This window comes from Cyclopterus lumpus, chromosome 22 (genome assembly GCF_009769545.1).
Source record: "Cyclopterus lumpus isolate fCycLum1 chromosome 22, fCycLum1.pri, whole genome shotgun sequence".
Taxonomy (NCBI): Eukaryota; Metazoa; Chordata; class Actinopteri; order Perciformes; family Cyclopteridae; genus Cyclopterus; species Cyclopterus lumpus.
Genome location: NC_046987.1, coordinates 5315515 through 5333282, shown reverse-complemented (window position 1 = coordinate 5333282; position 17768 = coordinate 5315515). Strand labels below are relative to the sequence as shown.

Below are 17768 nucleotides of genomic sequence, written 5' to 3'. Positions count from 1 at the left end.
AGGAGAGTCAGCGAGGTCATCACAGAGGATTTGCTTACTCGGCGTGCCGCATGCATATTCCTATGGGGGGGGGCCCTGAATGTATTTGGACCCTGAACATGTGGCCTGGACAGATAAGAGTGTGCTCCTTGACTAGAGGAGATGGAGTGGTTGTGTCCCCATCCACCATGAGACTCAATTAACCCGGGCTAATGGTTTCTAATGAGTCACCACTTCATTACCCCATTAATGCGCTCCGCAAGACTTTGTTGTTATCAAAACCGGCCAATAAATAATTACTTTATTTTTTAAATTATAATTATTCTATCCCCCCTGGTGTAAGTAGCTTTTAGCATCTTTGTGTGCAGTTGCCTGCAGCTACTCTTCCAGTTCCCTCTATTCAGCCGCTGTCGGCCCCACAGCGCCCCCTGTGTCGGCCCCACAGCGCCCCCTGTGTCGGCCCCACAGCGCCCCCTGTGTCGGCCCCACAGCGCCCCCTGTGTCGGCCCCACAGCGCCCCCTGTGTCGGCCCCACAGCGCCCCCTGTGTCGGCCCCACAGCGCCCCCTGTGTCGGCCCCACAGCGCCCCCTGTGTCGGCCCCACAGCGCCCCCTGTGTCGGCCCCCGCCCGCCGACAGGCAGCATATGAAGTTGTGGGTGAACAAAGCGGAGCGTTTGTAAGCAAGAGGGGCCGACGTTTTTCCCCCGAGAGCCGGTGGGAAAAACAAAAACGGCTGGAATGGAGTGAATATGGATGTTGGATAATAACAAAGAAGAAAAAGAAGTGATCCCTGTTTTCGTATTTTCACTCACCCGCACATGTGTAGGAAGCCATGGCCCAGGAGAGGGCGCTGACCTGCCCGGCGTCCTTTGACCTCCACAGGCACTGCAGCTGGGCAAATTTACTGGCGGCGCTGATGAACGTGCACAGGCTCTGAGAAGAGAGCGGAGGTCAGACCTTTGTGTGTTGGACCTGGTCCCAGTCGTGTTCCTGCTGGTTCAAGTATCAACTCAATGATTCAGCTAAAAACATCCCGACTCTCTGCAGACTGTAACAAAAACCTCCAGTCTAACCGTTTGTCTACATGCAGATACACAGGCCTGGACGGGGTCTTCTGTTCAGACCTCCGCCTCATCTATGAGCTCACGCTGTGGAGGTGTTGTGTGACGATTCATTACCATAGCCAAGTCTACGATCCACTTCTCCACGGTGAGGAGCCTCCAGCCCCCGACGAACCTGAGCACGACTCGTCAAGGCAATAACACGCAAAACCACAAACACCTTTCTTTGACTCTGGAAGAAGTGCTGAAAGGATACAGCAAGGCGTAGATGAGGCTCTGCCGCAGGCTGCCGTTGTAGTGGAGCATCAGCAGCAGAAGGATGGCGTCTGGGAACACAAGGCAGGTTAGACGGGGCACATGTCTCACGGCGCTGGGTTCATCGCCTCCGGGGGGCACCGATATCAGTTCGCTAACCCACCCAGAAACTAACACCTCGGGTTTAAACACATTTTCTGCAAATGGACTATTTGATTCATGGTTTCAGCTGTACTCTTATCAACTGCTGTGGAGTTTTTAAAAAAAAATACTCTTCATAGCTTTTTTTGTATCAAAATCGGAAGTTGTAGAGTAACTAAGTTGTCATTTAATTTATAGTAAAGTAAAAAGCAGACAGTGGCACGAAAAAAACAAGTACCCTCAGTGTGTACTGGAGTTAATGTCCTTAGTATTGTCTTCTGATCTCTCATGTCCCCTGGCGCCCTTTGCGGGGGCTCAACTACACTGGGAGGCGTGGCCTGTTGCTGTGGGGATCGATAAAGGTCATAGATGACCTAATGCCCCTCTCCATCGGGACCCAAGTAATTTGTTTCTGCATCAGATCCCATTCTCACATGACACCGGGTCCTGCCCACATCAACCTTGAGGGGGACCTATTGATTTTCTGTCAAACCCCTTTATGGAATATTAAAACGTGTCAATGTGATGGTCTGCTTTTGCTGGCACAAGATGGGCTTACTCCGGTTTTAATTAAATTCACTAGACGGGGACTGTGGAGAGGACACAACAGATTAAAAAAAAGATGGAGACGAGAATATCTAAAAAAATAAAATAAATAACATAACCGTCTACAAAATTACAATTGCACAAAAACGCAAACACAGAATGGCTTGTGGAAGGACGTCATGTGACTTCACCCCGCTCACCTTGAGCAATGAGGATCGGATATTCCAGGTAGGTCGGTGGTGGGTAGTCGTAGTACATCTGGTACGTGACAAAGACGATGAACCTGTGAAGCAGGTGGCGTCAGGTTATCACATGTTTAGTGTTGACGAAACATTCAAGCAATGTTCAAGAGCAAAAAAGGGATAGACAAGCAACAACAACAACAACACTAATATTGGCTACAAGCCGATAGGCTGGAAAGAAAATAATGTCAGTAACTGAAGTGCTGATATAAAGGAGGCATCTGGAGCAATAAGATAGTATTCATTGCCCCAATTAAGATGTGGACATATGCTGTGATTGGAGACTTGTCTTCCCCACCAGTGACAATGGTAACACCAGAGATTCATTACCATTACCACAGACGTGGAATTTATGTACTTATTTTAAACCCATACAAGACCTTTCATGGGGAAAGTTGAAGTCGTCGAACTGAGCCTAAAGAGCTGGACCGCTGCTAAAGGCCTGAGAGTTTTACATCACATTGGCATTTTAATTGTTATGCTTCCATCTTCAGCTTGTACAACAGACACACATTGTCATCCACACACACACACACACACACACACACACACACACAGAGTGCAGCTACTGCCAGGCACCGCCTGCTGAGACAAATGATACACACATGCAGCCTTTTAAGATCCAAGTGGAACTTTTATTTTTTTTAAACTGCAACATTTTGTTTTTAAACAGTATGGTGGGAATGCTGCCTGTTCATTTGGAAAGGCAGATTTATTTCAAGTTTTTCCTCTTTTAAATTTTTTTTTATCTGTGTCTGCTTTCTGTTGCAGTCACAAGAACCAGCCTACTGCACTGATCTAACGTCACTGCTTCACACAGATGTTAGGACAAACCACGTGTCCCTATGCCACACACACACACACACACACACACACACACACACACACACACACACACACACACGCATAGACTAAACAACTCAGCTCTGTAAGCAGCACACACTAGTGAAGTGTTAAGCCTCCACAGTGGGATTATGCGTTATTATAAAGCAGCAATAACATCGCCTCCATCACGTTTTATTTGTACAAAAAATGGGGAGATGGAGGTTCAGACACATGCCGAATGCACCATCACCAACCAGTGGTTGAGTAACGGTTCCACATCACGTGATGGGACGTGTTGGCATTTACCTTCAACCCAGGCCGTGATTAAATCACCAGCATTGTGAATGGAGTTTGGCAGCAGGGTTCTGTTCACAGCGGCAGAGGAACAGGAAGACGACGCCGCGGCCACAGCAGCAGTGCGCACCGGTAAGTCGTGCGCTGCGTACCTTATTATAGGTCCCAATGAGCCCCCCCCCCCTCTCATCACTTTGGCAGCAGCGTTCAGCGGACCTACCCGATCAACTCCAGGAGAAGGCTGTTGAGGCTGACTCCAGCCGTTGATTTGGCCCGCATCAGTGTAACAATCTGGGGGAACTTGAGCACCATGCACACGAACAGCGTGCTGAAATTGGCCGCGTGCAACAGCGTATCGGACGACATCGTGTGGAGACGGAAATAACTAGATATGAGCTTCAGATTGTCAGATTTCAGAGGATTTAGCTATAAAAGTGACGACCAGATACCGCCGCTGCCACCACTGTCAAAGTAGATGCACTTAGAAAGAGACTTCCGTTTGGTTCTTTTCAAGTGAAAGAAAGTAGAGCCCCATTTTCTCTCTTTTTTAATAGTGCCACACGTATTTAATGTAAAGAAAATCTAAAAAGAAAAAGTACAGATGGAGATGTGGATGTGTGGCGAGACTCAAAAGCAACCAAAGTGTTCCTATAGCGAGGTGGACTTTTATTGTGAAGGCAAAAGCTGTTCGTTTCCTTTTACCGTTCTGTGTTTTGTTTTGCGTCAGTCGGTGTCGTTCCTCACTTCACTTCCGCTGAAAGCGGATTGGCTTTCACGTCACACCAAAGTATTTCAAAGTCTTCGTTTGAGAGAGAGAAAGCGCGATGTCTCTCTCTCTCTCTCTCTCTCTCTCTCTCTCTCCCCTCTCTCTTTCTCTCTCTCTACATATTGAAACCAGCCACTCACACTATAACATGCATAAGCTTTATTTTAATGAGGCACACCCCGAATTTCCAAATCGTTTATGGACCAACATTTTTCTCCAAATCTATACATTGGGGGCAGTTTACAGCTGAGCAATATACAGACCGGCATTATTAGAGCAGCGTTACAATAAGTAACATATTTTAAAAATGCAAGAAAAAAAATGTATAACAAAATAATAATAAAGAAAACCAATTTAACATAACAAATATAATATATTCTAATAGCATCAACGAGTACACACTGTAAAATCGGACTACGCAGCTGTTTTCAAATATATATTTCAAATAGTTTTGTGTTACTTTCTTGTCCCAATCTGAGTGCACAAAGTAAAGTACCGCATCCACATGTGATCATCTCCATCATCAAGATGAAAACACCCCGCTGGAGCTCGGGGGATCAGCGGAAGATGTCACACGTCGGGTCAATTCGCGCATGTGTGTCATCATGTCCTCATCAGCCAGGACTCCCTCCCCCGATGCGGCCGTTTTATCTAGGGCTGCATCTCCGTGTCCTGCTCGCACTTGGGGTGTCTCGCGGACCGGAGCGTCAGCCGGTCCAGTCGGACCACGGAGATCCCGAGCGGAGTGGACAATCTGCTGCCGAACATCTGGTTGCCGGTGTTGGGGACGCGGTCGGAGAAGAGCGACACGTAGCTGGGCATAGGCTCCTCGGACTTCAGCTGCCCCTACACACACACACACACACACACACACACACACACACACACACACACACACACACACACACACACACACACACACACACACACACACGGGGGTCACGTGTTTGATGGTATTTGATTGCAGACAAAGTTGCCATTGAACTCATCAGGGATAAAACAGTCTTCCTGTAGTCACATAGGATGCTCATGTTTAATTGCTAAAGGGACAAATAGAATACACAACGAGAGAATTTAAATACCGTCTTCAAACAAAATAATATTCATGCACATTTAAGCGCATCTCAACATGGTTCTTACCATCTGATCATAGTTCCTGAGAAAGTTCCAGTTCTTCTCCCTGTGGACAACAACACATGGGTCGGTATAGCCTCCAAGATTGTAGTTTATAGTCATCATAACAGTAATAAATGTGTGGTGTTATTATGGCCGACCAGAGGAGTCTCACCACTCCCGCACGCCTCTCCTCTCGGCCTGCACCGCCTCTTTCCACACTCGGTCCTGTTTCACGGTATCGCTCCGGTCTGAATTCGGCTCCGCGGAGGTCGCGCCGTCTCCTCCTCCTCTGGCGCGCAGCGTCCTGTCCGCCGGCGGTCGGCTCCTTGTCGGCTGCGTCCCGCAGGCTCGTTCCGGTAGCCGGTAGCCCGCGGAGGACACGCGCCTGACGTTGTTCAAGTCCATCCCGGTGGGTACGTGGCTATATATTGAAATCCCGGTTTGATGCGCAAGTTGGCAGAGAGTGTGTTGAGAAATCAGTGCCGGGTGCTCAGGCGTTTTGTTTACGTTTCCATGGAAACGGTGTTCCGGCAATAAATACAAAATAAAATGAAAAAAATAAAAAAAGAGGTCTCACCAGCTGAGTAACAATACTTTTAGAACAAACAGGCCACACTTAACATACGTGTACATCACCAGGTCATTTACAGCAATTGAGGATCCTCCAAACTCTGTTAAGATAAATTCACATGTAGACAATTACAAAATACACTTCAGCTTCTGTAGCTGCTCTACACATTTAAACAAAGGTTTACGTGCATTCATTATGCATTCTGGTATCATTTGTTTAGTTGTTGGTAGTATATTATGCGTGCTAACAATAATTTCAGTTGACAAGGTTCCATGAGGTTAGGCCAACATAATATTTAAGAGCAATTTTCTTTTACCAGAATCCCTCATGCTGACATGCATGGGGATACGTTTTCTTTTTGACCTAAAGGTAACCCATGTGCAGTCATTGCTATTTCTAAACACGCCACTGCATTTGCTTGATCATATTAAGTGGAGTAGTGGATGTGCCTGAAAGGAATATTACAACTCACGTTTTTATTAACTGAGGTTTGTAATGCATTGTAGTTTTACCACACATATGTTGAAAGACCGGAAAAGTATGAAACGGCTTTTATTCTGAAATGTAACCGCTGGAACCGGATGCATGTTCTTCAGCTATGTGCAACGCAGTTGGGATTGACGGATGTGAAATCCGCTACCCAGTAGTCCATTTCTCCATGAGCGAAGCGAAACCAGCGGCCAGGTGAAGGTAATGCAAATGTTTGTTGCTGTGTGTACTGTCGGCTCTACGGGACATTTATTTCCACGTGGGGAGAACGCTCGGTCCGGTATTGGTGCTGGATAACAGTACCTCCTGAGGGGCTACCGGGAGTGAAGGCACTTCATGTCACCTGGAAACTTTTCTCACCTCAATTCATGTAATGTGTGGTTGCATTATGCTAGGTTAGCTGCTTTTTTTTACCATGCGTACACACAACACTACGATATACATTTATAAATAGCGTTACATGTACACACACGTTAGCTCTCTCGAAGTACGAGCCGGCTTTTAACATATGCTATCCGGCTAGCCAGTTTAACTTTACTGTCAGCTACCTTATGCTAGGACGAACAACGGACGTGTTACGAGCCGAAGTTGACTGGAAATCAATTAAATAAACGTAAGGACAGTGACGCTAATGAGGCTTCAGTGCCAACAACCCACGAGACGAGGGCGTGGTCGCTGCTGAGTGTGTTAGCGCGACCTCTTCGGCTGTAATAGTTAGCTCAGTTAGCGCGAGCTACAAGCACACAGGTGTTTCCAATTGCCGTCTCCTCGGGATGAAGGGGGTGGAGCTACGCCGGGAAAGTGTCTCTCCACACGCGTGCGTTTGCTTTAGGTTAGGGTATTCATTATGATTAGACCCCTTTTCAGTCGTCAGATGTTGGCTCGTAATGGAGCAGGTAAAACGCACAGGTGCGACTCATTCCATGTATCAGAGCCAGTTTCCTGGGGGGCCCAATGTGACCTTAATGGAACTGTGCCACACAATTTTTTTCACCTGTGCTTTTCCTTGATACAAAGGTGTCTGCTGAGAGAATAATATATATAATGAACACAAACAGCTCCAACACTGCCGAAAACCAAACTAAGATTCCACAGCACGGCCTGTATTGTAACCAAGAAGCTTGATTTCACTTTGTTATTTGGTGTTTTTGTCCAGATAATGAGTTGTGGTTCAGAGGGAATGTTTGTACTGCCACGATCCAACGGCAAACTTCGTGCCCTTCGCGAGTACAAAGCAACGGGCGCCAAAATGAACCGAGTCATCCATGTGAAATGTGCCACAGCATTGTCCCTCCACGTTGGCTGCGAGGATGAGAGTGGGGGTGACAATCGTGGGCCAGACAAACATGGCGAGGCTTATCAAAGAAGTAGGCCATTGTCCCAAGTCACATGGCAAAGTCCTAATCTCCAGACAGACAGTTAGTGACCTGAGAGGGGGGTTAGTGCTGACTAAAATGTAAATTTATGTTCAGTGTTTCAAATAGAAGTACTGAAATATTTAATGTTTGTGTTATTTATCTTCTCTTAAATTTATGACATTTGAAGCGATGAATCGTCTTTTAATACATGCACTCAGTGACCACTTACTAGGTATTTTACAGTTTACCACAGATAAATGGAGATGGCATAGTAAACAATTGCATGTGTTTTGATTTAATAATTTCCTCACCTCTTCTAACATCCTCCTGCAGCCCTTTTTATGCCAAGAGGACCAATAGAAGCCACCCAGTCGGTGCATGTGGTGTTGAAGGAATTATTTTTGCCAGAGGCTTTCAGTTTAAAGTGGTGGTATGACTTCAGCTTAGCTCCTGATGGCTGTACTGCACATTTCCAAACCATTGTCGTACTGTCATGTTCAGGACACATAGGCTCACTAAAGCCTGAATTATTTCCATCTCATACCATTAAAGCTGGCTCGCACACAGCAATTGTCCATAGCATTATCCTTACCCACAAACCCTGACAGGTTTTAATGTATTTTTCATGATGGAATCTTGAACATGTCGATTGAACACAATTTCCTCTTTTATATGCCCCCAAAAAACAATTAATCAAAATGAACGGTCATCATTCTGGACTCAAAAAACCCTTACAGCAATAAGACCGTTACCCGAGGAGGGCGTCAACGGAACAGTTGGATATTAAGTTTGCACGGGGGACATTTTGACATGTCACGATGGGAACAGCACAGGTGTAAAACAAGTTTGAGTTCCAAGTTAGCTGTTTCAGAACTTTGCTTTTTGTTCATGCTGGCTCTCCCCCAGTGACATTCCATCTGGGTAGAACCAGAAGTGAGAGCTGGCTGTAAAGAGCAGGGGATCAACAGGGTATAATGAGAGTGGGGTGGGGGGACTGTCTATGTGCTTTGGAGATATTTTGAGAAGCAGCTTGGTTGGATGTTCTGCTGGACCCAGTCTGTGTGTCTTGATTTTAGCTTAGCTGGACTGTAAAGCTCTCATGAGGATCAACAAGAAAGAGGATAAAGGAGAAGATGACAGTGAGTGAGTGTTGGTCTGGTAGCTTTTAGACTCTGTGTGTGTGTTTCAACCTCTTAAGGTTTCTATCCTTTTCCCCAGTGTTCTGTGCTCCTTTTTATATTGTCATGAGTTTCAAGATTAGTCCAGTAGTTAAGCATATGGTCCCCATAAACACATCTTTTCTTTGACTCAAATGCAGACTTTTTTTTGTCTCTAATCCTCAGGCCTACATATCAGGTGATCTTGTTGCTTTGACAGTTTAGATGTACAAACCCTCATAGGTGCATGTCACTCACTCGTTTTGTATAAAAATGCAACAGAGCACACATTATATTCTTATAATATCAGAACTAATGGTCTTATACTGTAATAGTAATAGTTGCACCCTTTAGTGTTTCACTTGGATTCTGCAGTATACGTGGGGATGCACTGAACTGACTTTCCTAGTCCTGATACCTGGGCTTTGGGTGTCAGCAGGTACTGAGTACCGATCGGGTACCAGTGTTTGATTATTGAGTTGTATGCTTCTCTCTGTGGAAGAGACTGTGATCTTTCTTTTACGTGTAGGGCATCATCAGGCGTAGCTTTAAACATTGCTTACTTAACTTTGTAAAATTAAATCTAAGAAATTATTATTATACATTTATTGAATTTTTATTTATGATTGAAATAATAAATTGTGTTCTAGCAGCTTTGTAAAAAATCTTCACAAATAACAGCAATTACATTTCAAATATAAACCCCTGTTTAAATGCAGCCAGAATTTGGTCAAATATCTATTACATATTCTACACATAGCATTGCGTTGAATAGATCGGCCCCATTGTCACTGATTCCCGTTATCTGATATTGGTATCAGAGGAGGATAAGAGGAATATTACACTAAACAGTAACAAAAGCTGTCTACGATATATTACTGCCTTCATATTTGAGTCTAACTAGTATATTCCACCTCTAACTTTAGGGTCGATATAGAACCAGTTTTCTGAGTAACGTACAGTTACTTGAGAAGCTCACTGCTTTAGTGGAACAGCGTCGAATTAGCTGAAACCTCCAATGAAGTCACAAAACCTTCATAACATTAGCGCCGTCCTCGCGGCTCAGTGGAAACTCGACCTACATGTGTTCTCAGAATAGTTTGTCTGATATCGTTCTCGCCGCAGGCCCCGAGGGGGAGATGACAAAGGAGGATGTTCCGGAGCCCATTGAGGGAGACACCGTGCTGGGCTGGGCCTCATCCCACCAGCGGTCGGTCATCCACCAGGTGGCCTCTGCCCCGATGCCCAGCGACTGTGGTGAGGATCCACACGCACACACATTCAGTACATGCAGGGGAGCCGTGTGACATTTCATTGGACACAAACAGCTCGATGACTGGAATCTGAACAATGTTTCCACATGCAGTTGAAATAATGATCGGCTGATGACATATTAAAACCCTTGTTGGTCATTTGATCAGTGCACCCCCGAGTGAGACTATTCAAGATTCAAGCCGTAATAATAATAATAACAATAACCAGTGATGCTGATTCTCAAACTGCCCTTAATAACTCTGCTGGGCGACGACTCTAGTTTTAGGGTGACATGTATCTACTTCTTGCCCACCCATTTGTAATTGTAATATATCATTGCATCGTTTTTTTAAATAATAATTTAGATGGAATAAGTTAAGGCAAAGTGACAACACATTTCTTACAGGTTGATGTCTGATGTGTGGAAGAAGAGCATTAAGCTTTCAGGGGTAGCAAGGTGAATCACCTTCCAGTAAAACAACCTCTGTTGCTTCTGTCCTCCCGCCCACCTCCAGAGTTCTCCTTCTTTGACCCCAGCGAGCCGCAGTGCAAGGAGGTTCTTCTGGATCTCAGCACCACCATACCAGAGCTGTTCGCTGTCATCCGGCAGTGGGTGCCTCAGGTTCAGAAGAACATTGACCTCATCGGCAATGAGGTGACGCCATCCGGCTTTCTTCCACTGCCTGTGTGCTTCAGTACAAACTTGTCTCTGTCTGTAAAAGGTCACAACTCCACACCTTCACTTGTTATCAAGACGATAGAAAAACTATGCTAAATATGATAACTGAAAACACCAGACGACTTCAGAATGAAATTAACCTCTGCCAAGCCACCCCGAACCAACACCACCACTACGCAGAGTTACACAAAATAGCTGCAATGCAGTAAATTGGACAGGGAAGCACTTGTCTCAAGGGTAAAAGCAGGAGCTTATTTTCTTTGTCTCTCTCTCTCACTCCCTTAATAACTGCTACCCTTGAGAAATACAATGCCTCGTTTACAATGTTGGGTTTGCCCAACAATTCTCTTCCAACTTTAAAGACTGTTAGAGTTACGAGAGGCCTGGCTCACTTGTCATGCATCAGATCAGGGCTCTGGAGTTTCACTTTATGGCCCATTATGTAATAATTCTGCACAATGACACTCGCGGCGCTTCGTGACAACATTGCACGTCTCATTCTGCGTACAGATCCTGAAGAGAGGCTGCGGCGTGAATGACCGGGACGGTCTGACCGACATGAGCCTCCTGCACTACTGCTGCAAGGCCGGGGCCCCGGGCATCGGTTAGTATATGGACAGGGCCGTTGGAGACACTCTCGACTGGACTGTAAACACATGTACTGTCTTTGGTCACTTTCACCTGCTACTCTGACCACTGAATATTCTGCTGTATGACTCGATAAGCACCGCTCTTCATAACGCTTCATCTGAAACAAACTCGAGAGCAGACGCACTCTCTGTTACTTCACCCCACTCATACCCGTATCCTTCCTTTTGTTCCTCAGGCGACGCAGAGACGTCTGTCGGCTTTGCCCGCCAGCTGCTTGCCCTGGGCGCAGATCCCAACCTCCGCTCGCGCTGGACCAACATGAGGGCCCTGCACTACGCCGCGTACTTTGACGTGCCCCAGCTTATCCGGATCGTGTTGCAGGCCTCGCAGCCTGGAGGTGAGACTGCCCCAGCAGTCGGTACAGGGCAAACGTTTCTACTTTCATGCCAAGCTTTAGTGGCGATTAAGGCCTCAACCATTTATTTTTTGGTTCCTGTAATAACCACACTGAGTTGCTAGCTTCTTAGGTGTACCCACTGCAGCTACGTTCAATCTAGTGCCATACAACATCCTCGCAGTGCAGACGTATAACTTAATTCAAAAACCTTTTTAGCGTGTCGTTTTTCTGTGGTAGGCGTCAGTCAGAGAGGCTGTACTGTCCTGGAGTATTTAGGTGGCGAGGTTTTTCTAAATGTGATGGTTTAGCGTGGATGGACTTGGACAGCGGCAGCAGCAGTTTACAGCAGATTGACCAAATTTCTTTAAATTATCACTCCTTTCACACAAGTATGGAGTCCAATTTATAGTAATCACTACTCAGCAGATAAAGCTTTGTTGCTGTTGCTCAAACGGAACAAAGAATAATGGGAAAAGCGTTGGGAAGATGGTGCCTGACTGAAAGCTTGCTTCAGTATACAAATATTGCATAGATGGGAGAGCGTGGATGCTTTTCCTATAATTACAGATGAGTATGGACAAATCACTGTACAGCAAACCCAGCTGTTCAGGTGGGTTTGTTGAAGCTTAAAATTTAAAATGTAGTTTTGTTATTTATTTAGTTGGTACTTGCACCATCTAGTTATCATATTTTGGTGGGATGCACAGGTATGTTTTGTTAGACTATAATTTGGATACTGTGATGCACCAAATTGGTGCTCAGTTTGTTTATCGCTTGGATAGTTAAAAAATGAAAAACGCCATCTCAAGTACAGGCGCGGTGAGTCTTCAGAGCCCAAATGCTCTATAGCATATTGCGTATGTTTTAAAGTACACCTATTGCTCTATATGGCCATAAATGCGTCCGAGGGACGCGCCCAACCAAAGCGGTTTGTTTTTGTGGCAGCATCACCTGTTTTCAAGAGAGATAAAAGGGGTAAAAATCAAAGCGCAATATATTCTTAATTAATGATAATACAGCGACAGTCCGGTTCTGCGTGCTCTCTGTAGTAAGTAGAGCCACAAAGCCTAAAAATATCCAGCCTCTGCTGAACTTACTGACCTGGTCATGTATTACACCCTGTGCCCTGAATGGTCACAACATGCATGTATATATCCCCCCAAGAGACCAGGAGATTGAAAACCCTGTTCAGTACAGTTACAGAACACCTTTGGCCCTGATAACAGCTGCCAGATGGACCTGGGGCTGCAGGATGCAGGTTTACTCTGAGTTATCTGGATAAATCCTTCTGTCCGTTCTCAATAATCTGTCCAAACAAAGTGTGATGGGGTTGATGTTAATGTAGCAATACTTCCACAGACTCTTCAGCGGCAGAATTGTGAGACAGGATTGAGTGTAAATGATAACCAGAAATGGATCGTGTCTAATCTCCTGATTGCCTTCTGTTTAATTTTTTAATGTAGAGGTCGATGCCACCTGCAGTGACTTTGACTTCGGCACCGCCCTGCACATTGCTGCGTCCAACCTGTGCATATCAGCTGTCACATGTCTCTTGGAGCTGGGAGCCAACCCTGCCTTTAGAGTAAGTTACATTGTTCTCTGGAACAATTCAATTTAATCCTTGACTTTTATTTACTTAATAACTTTTCTACATTTACCAACTTCAGTGAGATAATAAACAATCCTAATTTCGTTTTTTTAACCTTGTTGAGAAGATTGCCTCGTCACATTATGAGCCTGCAGTGCTGCTATCTTTACTGCAGATGAGCATGTTCATTTATAATAGGATCCAGCATAGTGAACAACGTTTCCTGTATAGTCACATTAAGAGAGTATATGACACACACTCACTCTTAATGACTCCACATTTGTAATGACTCCATATTTACTTTTAAAATATAAAATATATATTTTTCTTTCCCAGCACTATTGATGCATTCAGGTTGCTTTGATTTATTTATCCCTTTATCACTATCACAGTCCTCCAATATTTATGAGGTTGTTCATGTTTGCCCTATCTATAAATGGCAACAAAGTACAATACTAATATCTCAGGCTACTGATGAGTATTTGTTTGATATTCTCAATTTTGTAATATTAAATTAATTGATTATTCACTTTACTGTAAACTAAACTAGGCCTAATAATAAATAAATACAATCAATATGGAGTTGGACTAGTGGCAAAACAAACCCACACTATTCATATCATTAGGAGAAATTGTGTTCTTTGTATTCATATTTGCTATCATAAAATGTATTTTTTGGGTTGAGGGCATTGGTAGTTTTAATTATATATTATAAGCTGCTTAAGTCTAGTATTAGGACGTTAAACGGGTCATAATTCCATCTAATATCTGATTCAAAGAATATTTGTTCAAGTTTTACAAGATTACATTTGAATACATCGTGATAATGTTGTAATTTACCATCGCCCAATACTAATTTATTTTTGTGTAGAGCTTGAACGCACCACCAATGTAACTCAATGCAACCTCATTGACGTGAGCTGTTCGCTCCGTTATAAGCAGGTCTGTGTTGGAGAGAAGGGCCATCGCAGAAGAGCCGGTCACTACGACTACAATGTTATCGGCCCACGTGTTGGATGAAGTTAGTTGTTTCAAATGTTGGCATGTTGTTAGTCTTATTTAGCCCGCCGTTTCCAGCCCAATCACTTCTTAAAATGACAGTAATAAAAAAATAGCCCAAATCAAAAATCGAATATAAAATCCATTACATGCACAATAGAAAATGCATCATGAGCATACAAAGCTAATTATCTTCATTAAATAACCAATATTGCAGCCCACAAAGAGTGCAGTCTGACAACCAAATGCACAATAGTCAATGATGACGTCAAGGTGAGTTGGTCCTTTTGTTATCATTGACAACAATTGAAAGCAACTCAATCACATTTCTTTCACATTAAATTAGTCAACAATATGAACAGGTCGACACCTGCAGGAGGTATTCCACTAGCCCGAGCCCAGAGTTTATTTGCCTTGGGCAAGCGGGCATTTTTTAATGTCCAGCCCTGTGCAGTCCTAAAGATGGAAAGCTACCGTGTTATGGAACTTTTCTAACAGAAAAAACTGAACATTGTTTTGTTGCACAGCTTTGGTTTGTGCTCATAATGCTGCTTCTGCCCTTTGTATTTGCTCGCAGGCGTTCTAAACCAGGACTTGCTCGGGGTGAAAAAAACAAATCACTCCCACAATTTTCCCACCAACAAATTAAAAGAGTGCTTTTGTGTGATATAATCCTTTATATCTTGTCTTCCAGAATACATTTGATTTGATGTAGACCTTTGCAAAAGAAGTCCTTATGCTCAGTTAAAAATACAACAGATTGCAGTCTTTTAGCTTCTCTCTGAGGTCTCACATTTATACAATTTTCAGTATTTCTTTTCGTACACATTTCCTGTTTTGACAATTTCTGACTCGGCTGGAAGATGAAGCCCAAAAAGACGATAGTTTGCAATGCTCTCAGTTGCAGTATTGAACTCCTTGGTTGAGGTGTTTGTTGAACAGCCTCCGTTGCCTTGAATTGAAGGACGTACATCAGATTCCCAGTAGATGGTGATGTGGCATCGAGGCTGTACGGCCTATTTCATGTCTCAATGTGTCATTAGTATTTATATTCAATGTTTTTTTTCAGATGATGAATTAAAGCTGTTTCTGAACAAAATGGTGCTTCCTCTTCTGTGTGTACACATTTTCCCACTGGAGGTCACCAAAGCACTTTGCACCATAATCTAATAATTCCCATACTCAAAGATGAGTGCAGAGGCTTTATACATATTTTAAATGCCAAGCTTGGATAGCATGCCAACAGTGGTTGATATGAACCTGTTTGTTATCTTTAAACCTTCCCGTCAGAAACTAATATTTGTTCCTTATAACGCCAAACAAATGTTTGAACTCCTGAGGGGAGATTATTTTTTATTTTTGAAGGGTTATCCAGTCCTTGCTTCCAATTATTCTGGTAAAAAGGTTGCATCGGTTTTGACAAGTTCTGATATTGGCATTCCTTTTTTCTCCACCTAAGACATCCTCATCCTAGTTTGAAAGGACCAATGTGTTTACTGTGACCCAGCTCGTTTAAGTACAGACCCATCATATGGGTGTCTCAAAGTCATAATATTAAGTATACTAAATTACAAGAAAGTGATTTAAAAATAGTTTTTGACTAAGAATATTAAGAAAAGCCACTTAAACTTTGTGTTGCCTTAAACATGTAAAACCAGTCTCTTGAAATCATTAGTCTGTTGTCCGCACCATATATAGCATCGCGTAGGCATTCTCACGGCTTGTGACAAACTTGAAAACCCCACCTACCAAATTGTATAATTGCCAAGAAATTCAGTTTTTCAAATCTCATTTCTTTTTGTGTAAAGGTCAGACTGGGAAGTGCTTTAATTTTATATTTCCTTTCTCTGACTCGGCAGACATTCATCACAACAAACCTTGGATTTAGAACAGAATGCGGGAAAACATCTAATACGTGTCGCTGGCTTTTCATGCTTGTCCTACCACACATCTTTTAGCTACATATCCAAAGCAACCCTTTGTACTCTCATTTAGCAGCAAGTTGTTTTGGTGGATTGCGTACGTGATTGTTCCAGTTTCAGATTCAAAGTTAGCCACTGGTCAGTATGTGCTGGGTTTTAGTCTTTCAGGTAACATTTCCATGCGTTTTTGGAAGAAATCCTCTCCGACAAGTACCTGCATCTTGATTCTGTGGCTGTTCTTGGATTGAACTGAGGTCCGTTAAAGGAGCAAAGAGATGGCTTTGACGGTAGCGGTTAGTAGACGCTGTATTCAAAGTTGGCCCCTCCTCCCCGGCTCAACGAGGGTAGTGGCGCTCGCCAGTGGGTGAACTTTAGTGGATTGCACTATATTGAGATTTTTCAAATACTCTTCATGTACGGAATTAATATTGGACAAAACATTAGCGGTTCAGTACAGCCTTGAAATAATCCGCATAATTTATTGACACCTTCAGCACTAAAAGTGGATATTATAATGTTCCTTCTACAGGATTCATTGCAGGACTGCTGTTAATCATCCAACCGTTCTATGAGCTCATAACTTAGTACAAAATATATAAACTTCAAATGTGTCTTATTATAATCCTCACATGCCATGTGTGAGAGTAGCGGGCCAATGCGCATTTTGTCCTGTAGACAGTGTAGAGCTGCTGTGTAGTTGGCAAAACCATATATCACATGTCTGATGAGTTGGTTAAATATTGTCCAACAGAAAAGAAGTTTAATTTCAATACTCTAAAGGAAGCCAGTCCACATGAAATGGTGTCAAAATACCGCACACAAATATGCACAAAATCGTCCTCTCAAATCACTGCTGTAGATTGTGCGTTCCAATGAGAGACGAATTAATCAAAGATCACTCGCGGGCGCCGGAGGGGATGGCGAACACGAGTGCCGCCCCCGTTACTCGGGCGCAGCGGTGCAGGACGAGGTCCCCTCGTCCGTCACGACCCCGCAGCATTTTAACTTCACCTACACTTTGGGCTTGCCACTCTCACCGCCTCTAGTCTCTTTGAGCCTGTCGTGTGCCTGATGATCAGCTGCTTTGAAACTCAGAGGGGATGGCGGGTGGGTTTATTCTGGGAACAGATAAAATGAAAGATTCTGTCGAGCCCAGCATCCGCGTTACAGAAATGATCATTGCACTTTACGAGACCACTTTATGAGACCAATTTTACAACTTAAAAAAAACATTATATGTACTTGCAGCGTAAGTGAGGTTGATATCATTACATGTCATTTAGCTGACGCTTTTATCCAAAGCGACTTACAATAAGTGCATTAAACCGTGAGTCCAAACTCAGAACAACAAGAATCGAGCAAGTACAATTTCTTCAATAAAGTTAAACTACAAAGTGCTATCAGTAAGAGACATTTAAGTGCTACTAGAGTGCTACTACGGCTCTACCTTCCTTATTCAAGGTATACTCAAAAAAGATGTGTTTTTAGTTTGCGACGGAAGATGTAGAGACTTTCTGCTGTCCTGATGTCAATGGGG

At 43.8% G+C, this 17768-nt stretch overlaps 3 protein-coding genes across 7 annotated transcripts in view; 1 reads left to right on the top strand and 2 right to left on the bottom strand.

Moving 5' to 3' along the window:
• slc66a3 (solute carrier family 66 member 3) overlaps positions 1-3839 on the bottom strand; it is a 5020-nt gene extending 1181 nt beyond the window's left edge. The window contains exons 1-5 of the mRNA XM_034563321.1: positions 3565-3839; positions 2184-2266; positions 1298-1367; positions 1159-1216; positions 793-913 (exon numbers count right to left, since the gene is read on the bottom strand). Coding sequence (XP_034419212.1) covers positions 793-913; positions 1159-1216; positions 1298-1367; positions 2184-2266; positions 3565-3710 — 478 coding nt within the window. The 5' untranslated portion in view covers positions 3711-3839. The remainder of the gene's footprint in view (positions 1-792; positions 914-1158; positions 1217-1297; positions 1368-2183; positions 2267-3564) is intronic.
• The window catches only part of LOC117751453 (CAP-Gly domain-containing linker protein 4-like), a 33837-nt gene continuing 16976 nt past the window's right edge, over positions 908-17768 (top strand). For 2 of the 5 annotated variants that reach the window (XM_034563320.1, XM_034563317.1), the window contains exons 1-6: positions 6374-6487; positions 9927-10058; positions 10571-10710; positions 11245-11338; positions 11561-11722; positions 13186-13304. In XM_034563320.1, coding sequence (XP_034419211.1) covers positions 9941-10058; positions 10571-10710; positions 11245-11338; positions 11561-11722; positions 13186-13304 — 633 coding nt within the window. In that variant the 5' untranslated portion in view covers positions 6374-6487; positions 9927-9940. Of the gene's footprint in view, positions 1385-3225; positions 3477-6373; positions 6488-9926; positions 10059-10570; positions 10711-11244; positions 11339-11560; positions 11723-13185; positions 13305-17768 lie in introns of those variants that run through there. The other 3 variants (XM_034563319.1, XM_034563316.1, XM_034563315.1) reach the window with 3 other exon arrangements.
• c22h2orf50 (chromosome 22 C2orf50 homolog) lies at positions 4256-5727 on the bottom strand. Its single transcript, XM_034563322.1, has 3 exons — positions 5399-5727; positions 5251-5290; positions 4256-4956 (listed from the first exon to the last, which is right to left on the bottom strand). Exons 1-3 carry the CDS (start codon positions 5629-5631, stop codon positions 4762-4764), a joined length of 468 nt encoding a protein of 155 aa, XP_034419213.1. The 5' UTR covers positions 5632-5727; the 3' UTR covers positions 4256-4761.

What these genes read in the sequence shown, in the direction of transcription:
- c22h2orf50 (XM_034563322.1), bottom strand. Translation starts at nt 5,631, where the DNA reads ATGGACTTGAACAACGTCAGGCGCGTGTCCTCCGCGGGCTACCGGCTA. An exon ending in AGGAGAGGCGTGCGGGAGTG is followed by an intron (nt 5,291 to 5,398) that starts GTGAGACTCCTC and finishes TGTTGTCCACAG; the next exon opens with GGAGAAGAACTGGAACTTTC. An exon ending in TCAGGAACTATGATCAGATG is followed by an intron (nt 4,957 to 5,250) that starts GTAAGAACCATG and finishes GTGTGTGTGTAG; the next exon opens with GGGCAGCTGAAGTCCGAGGA.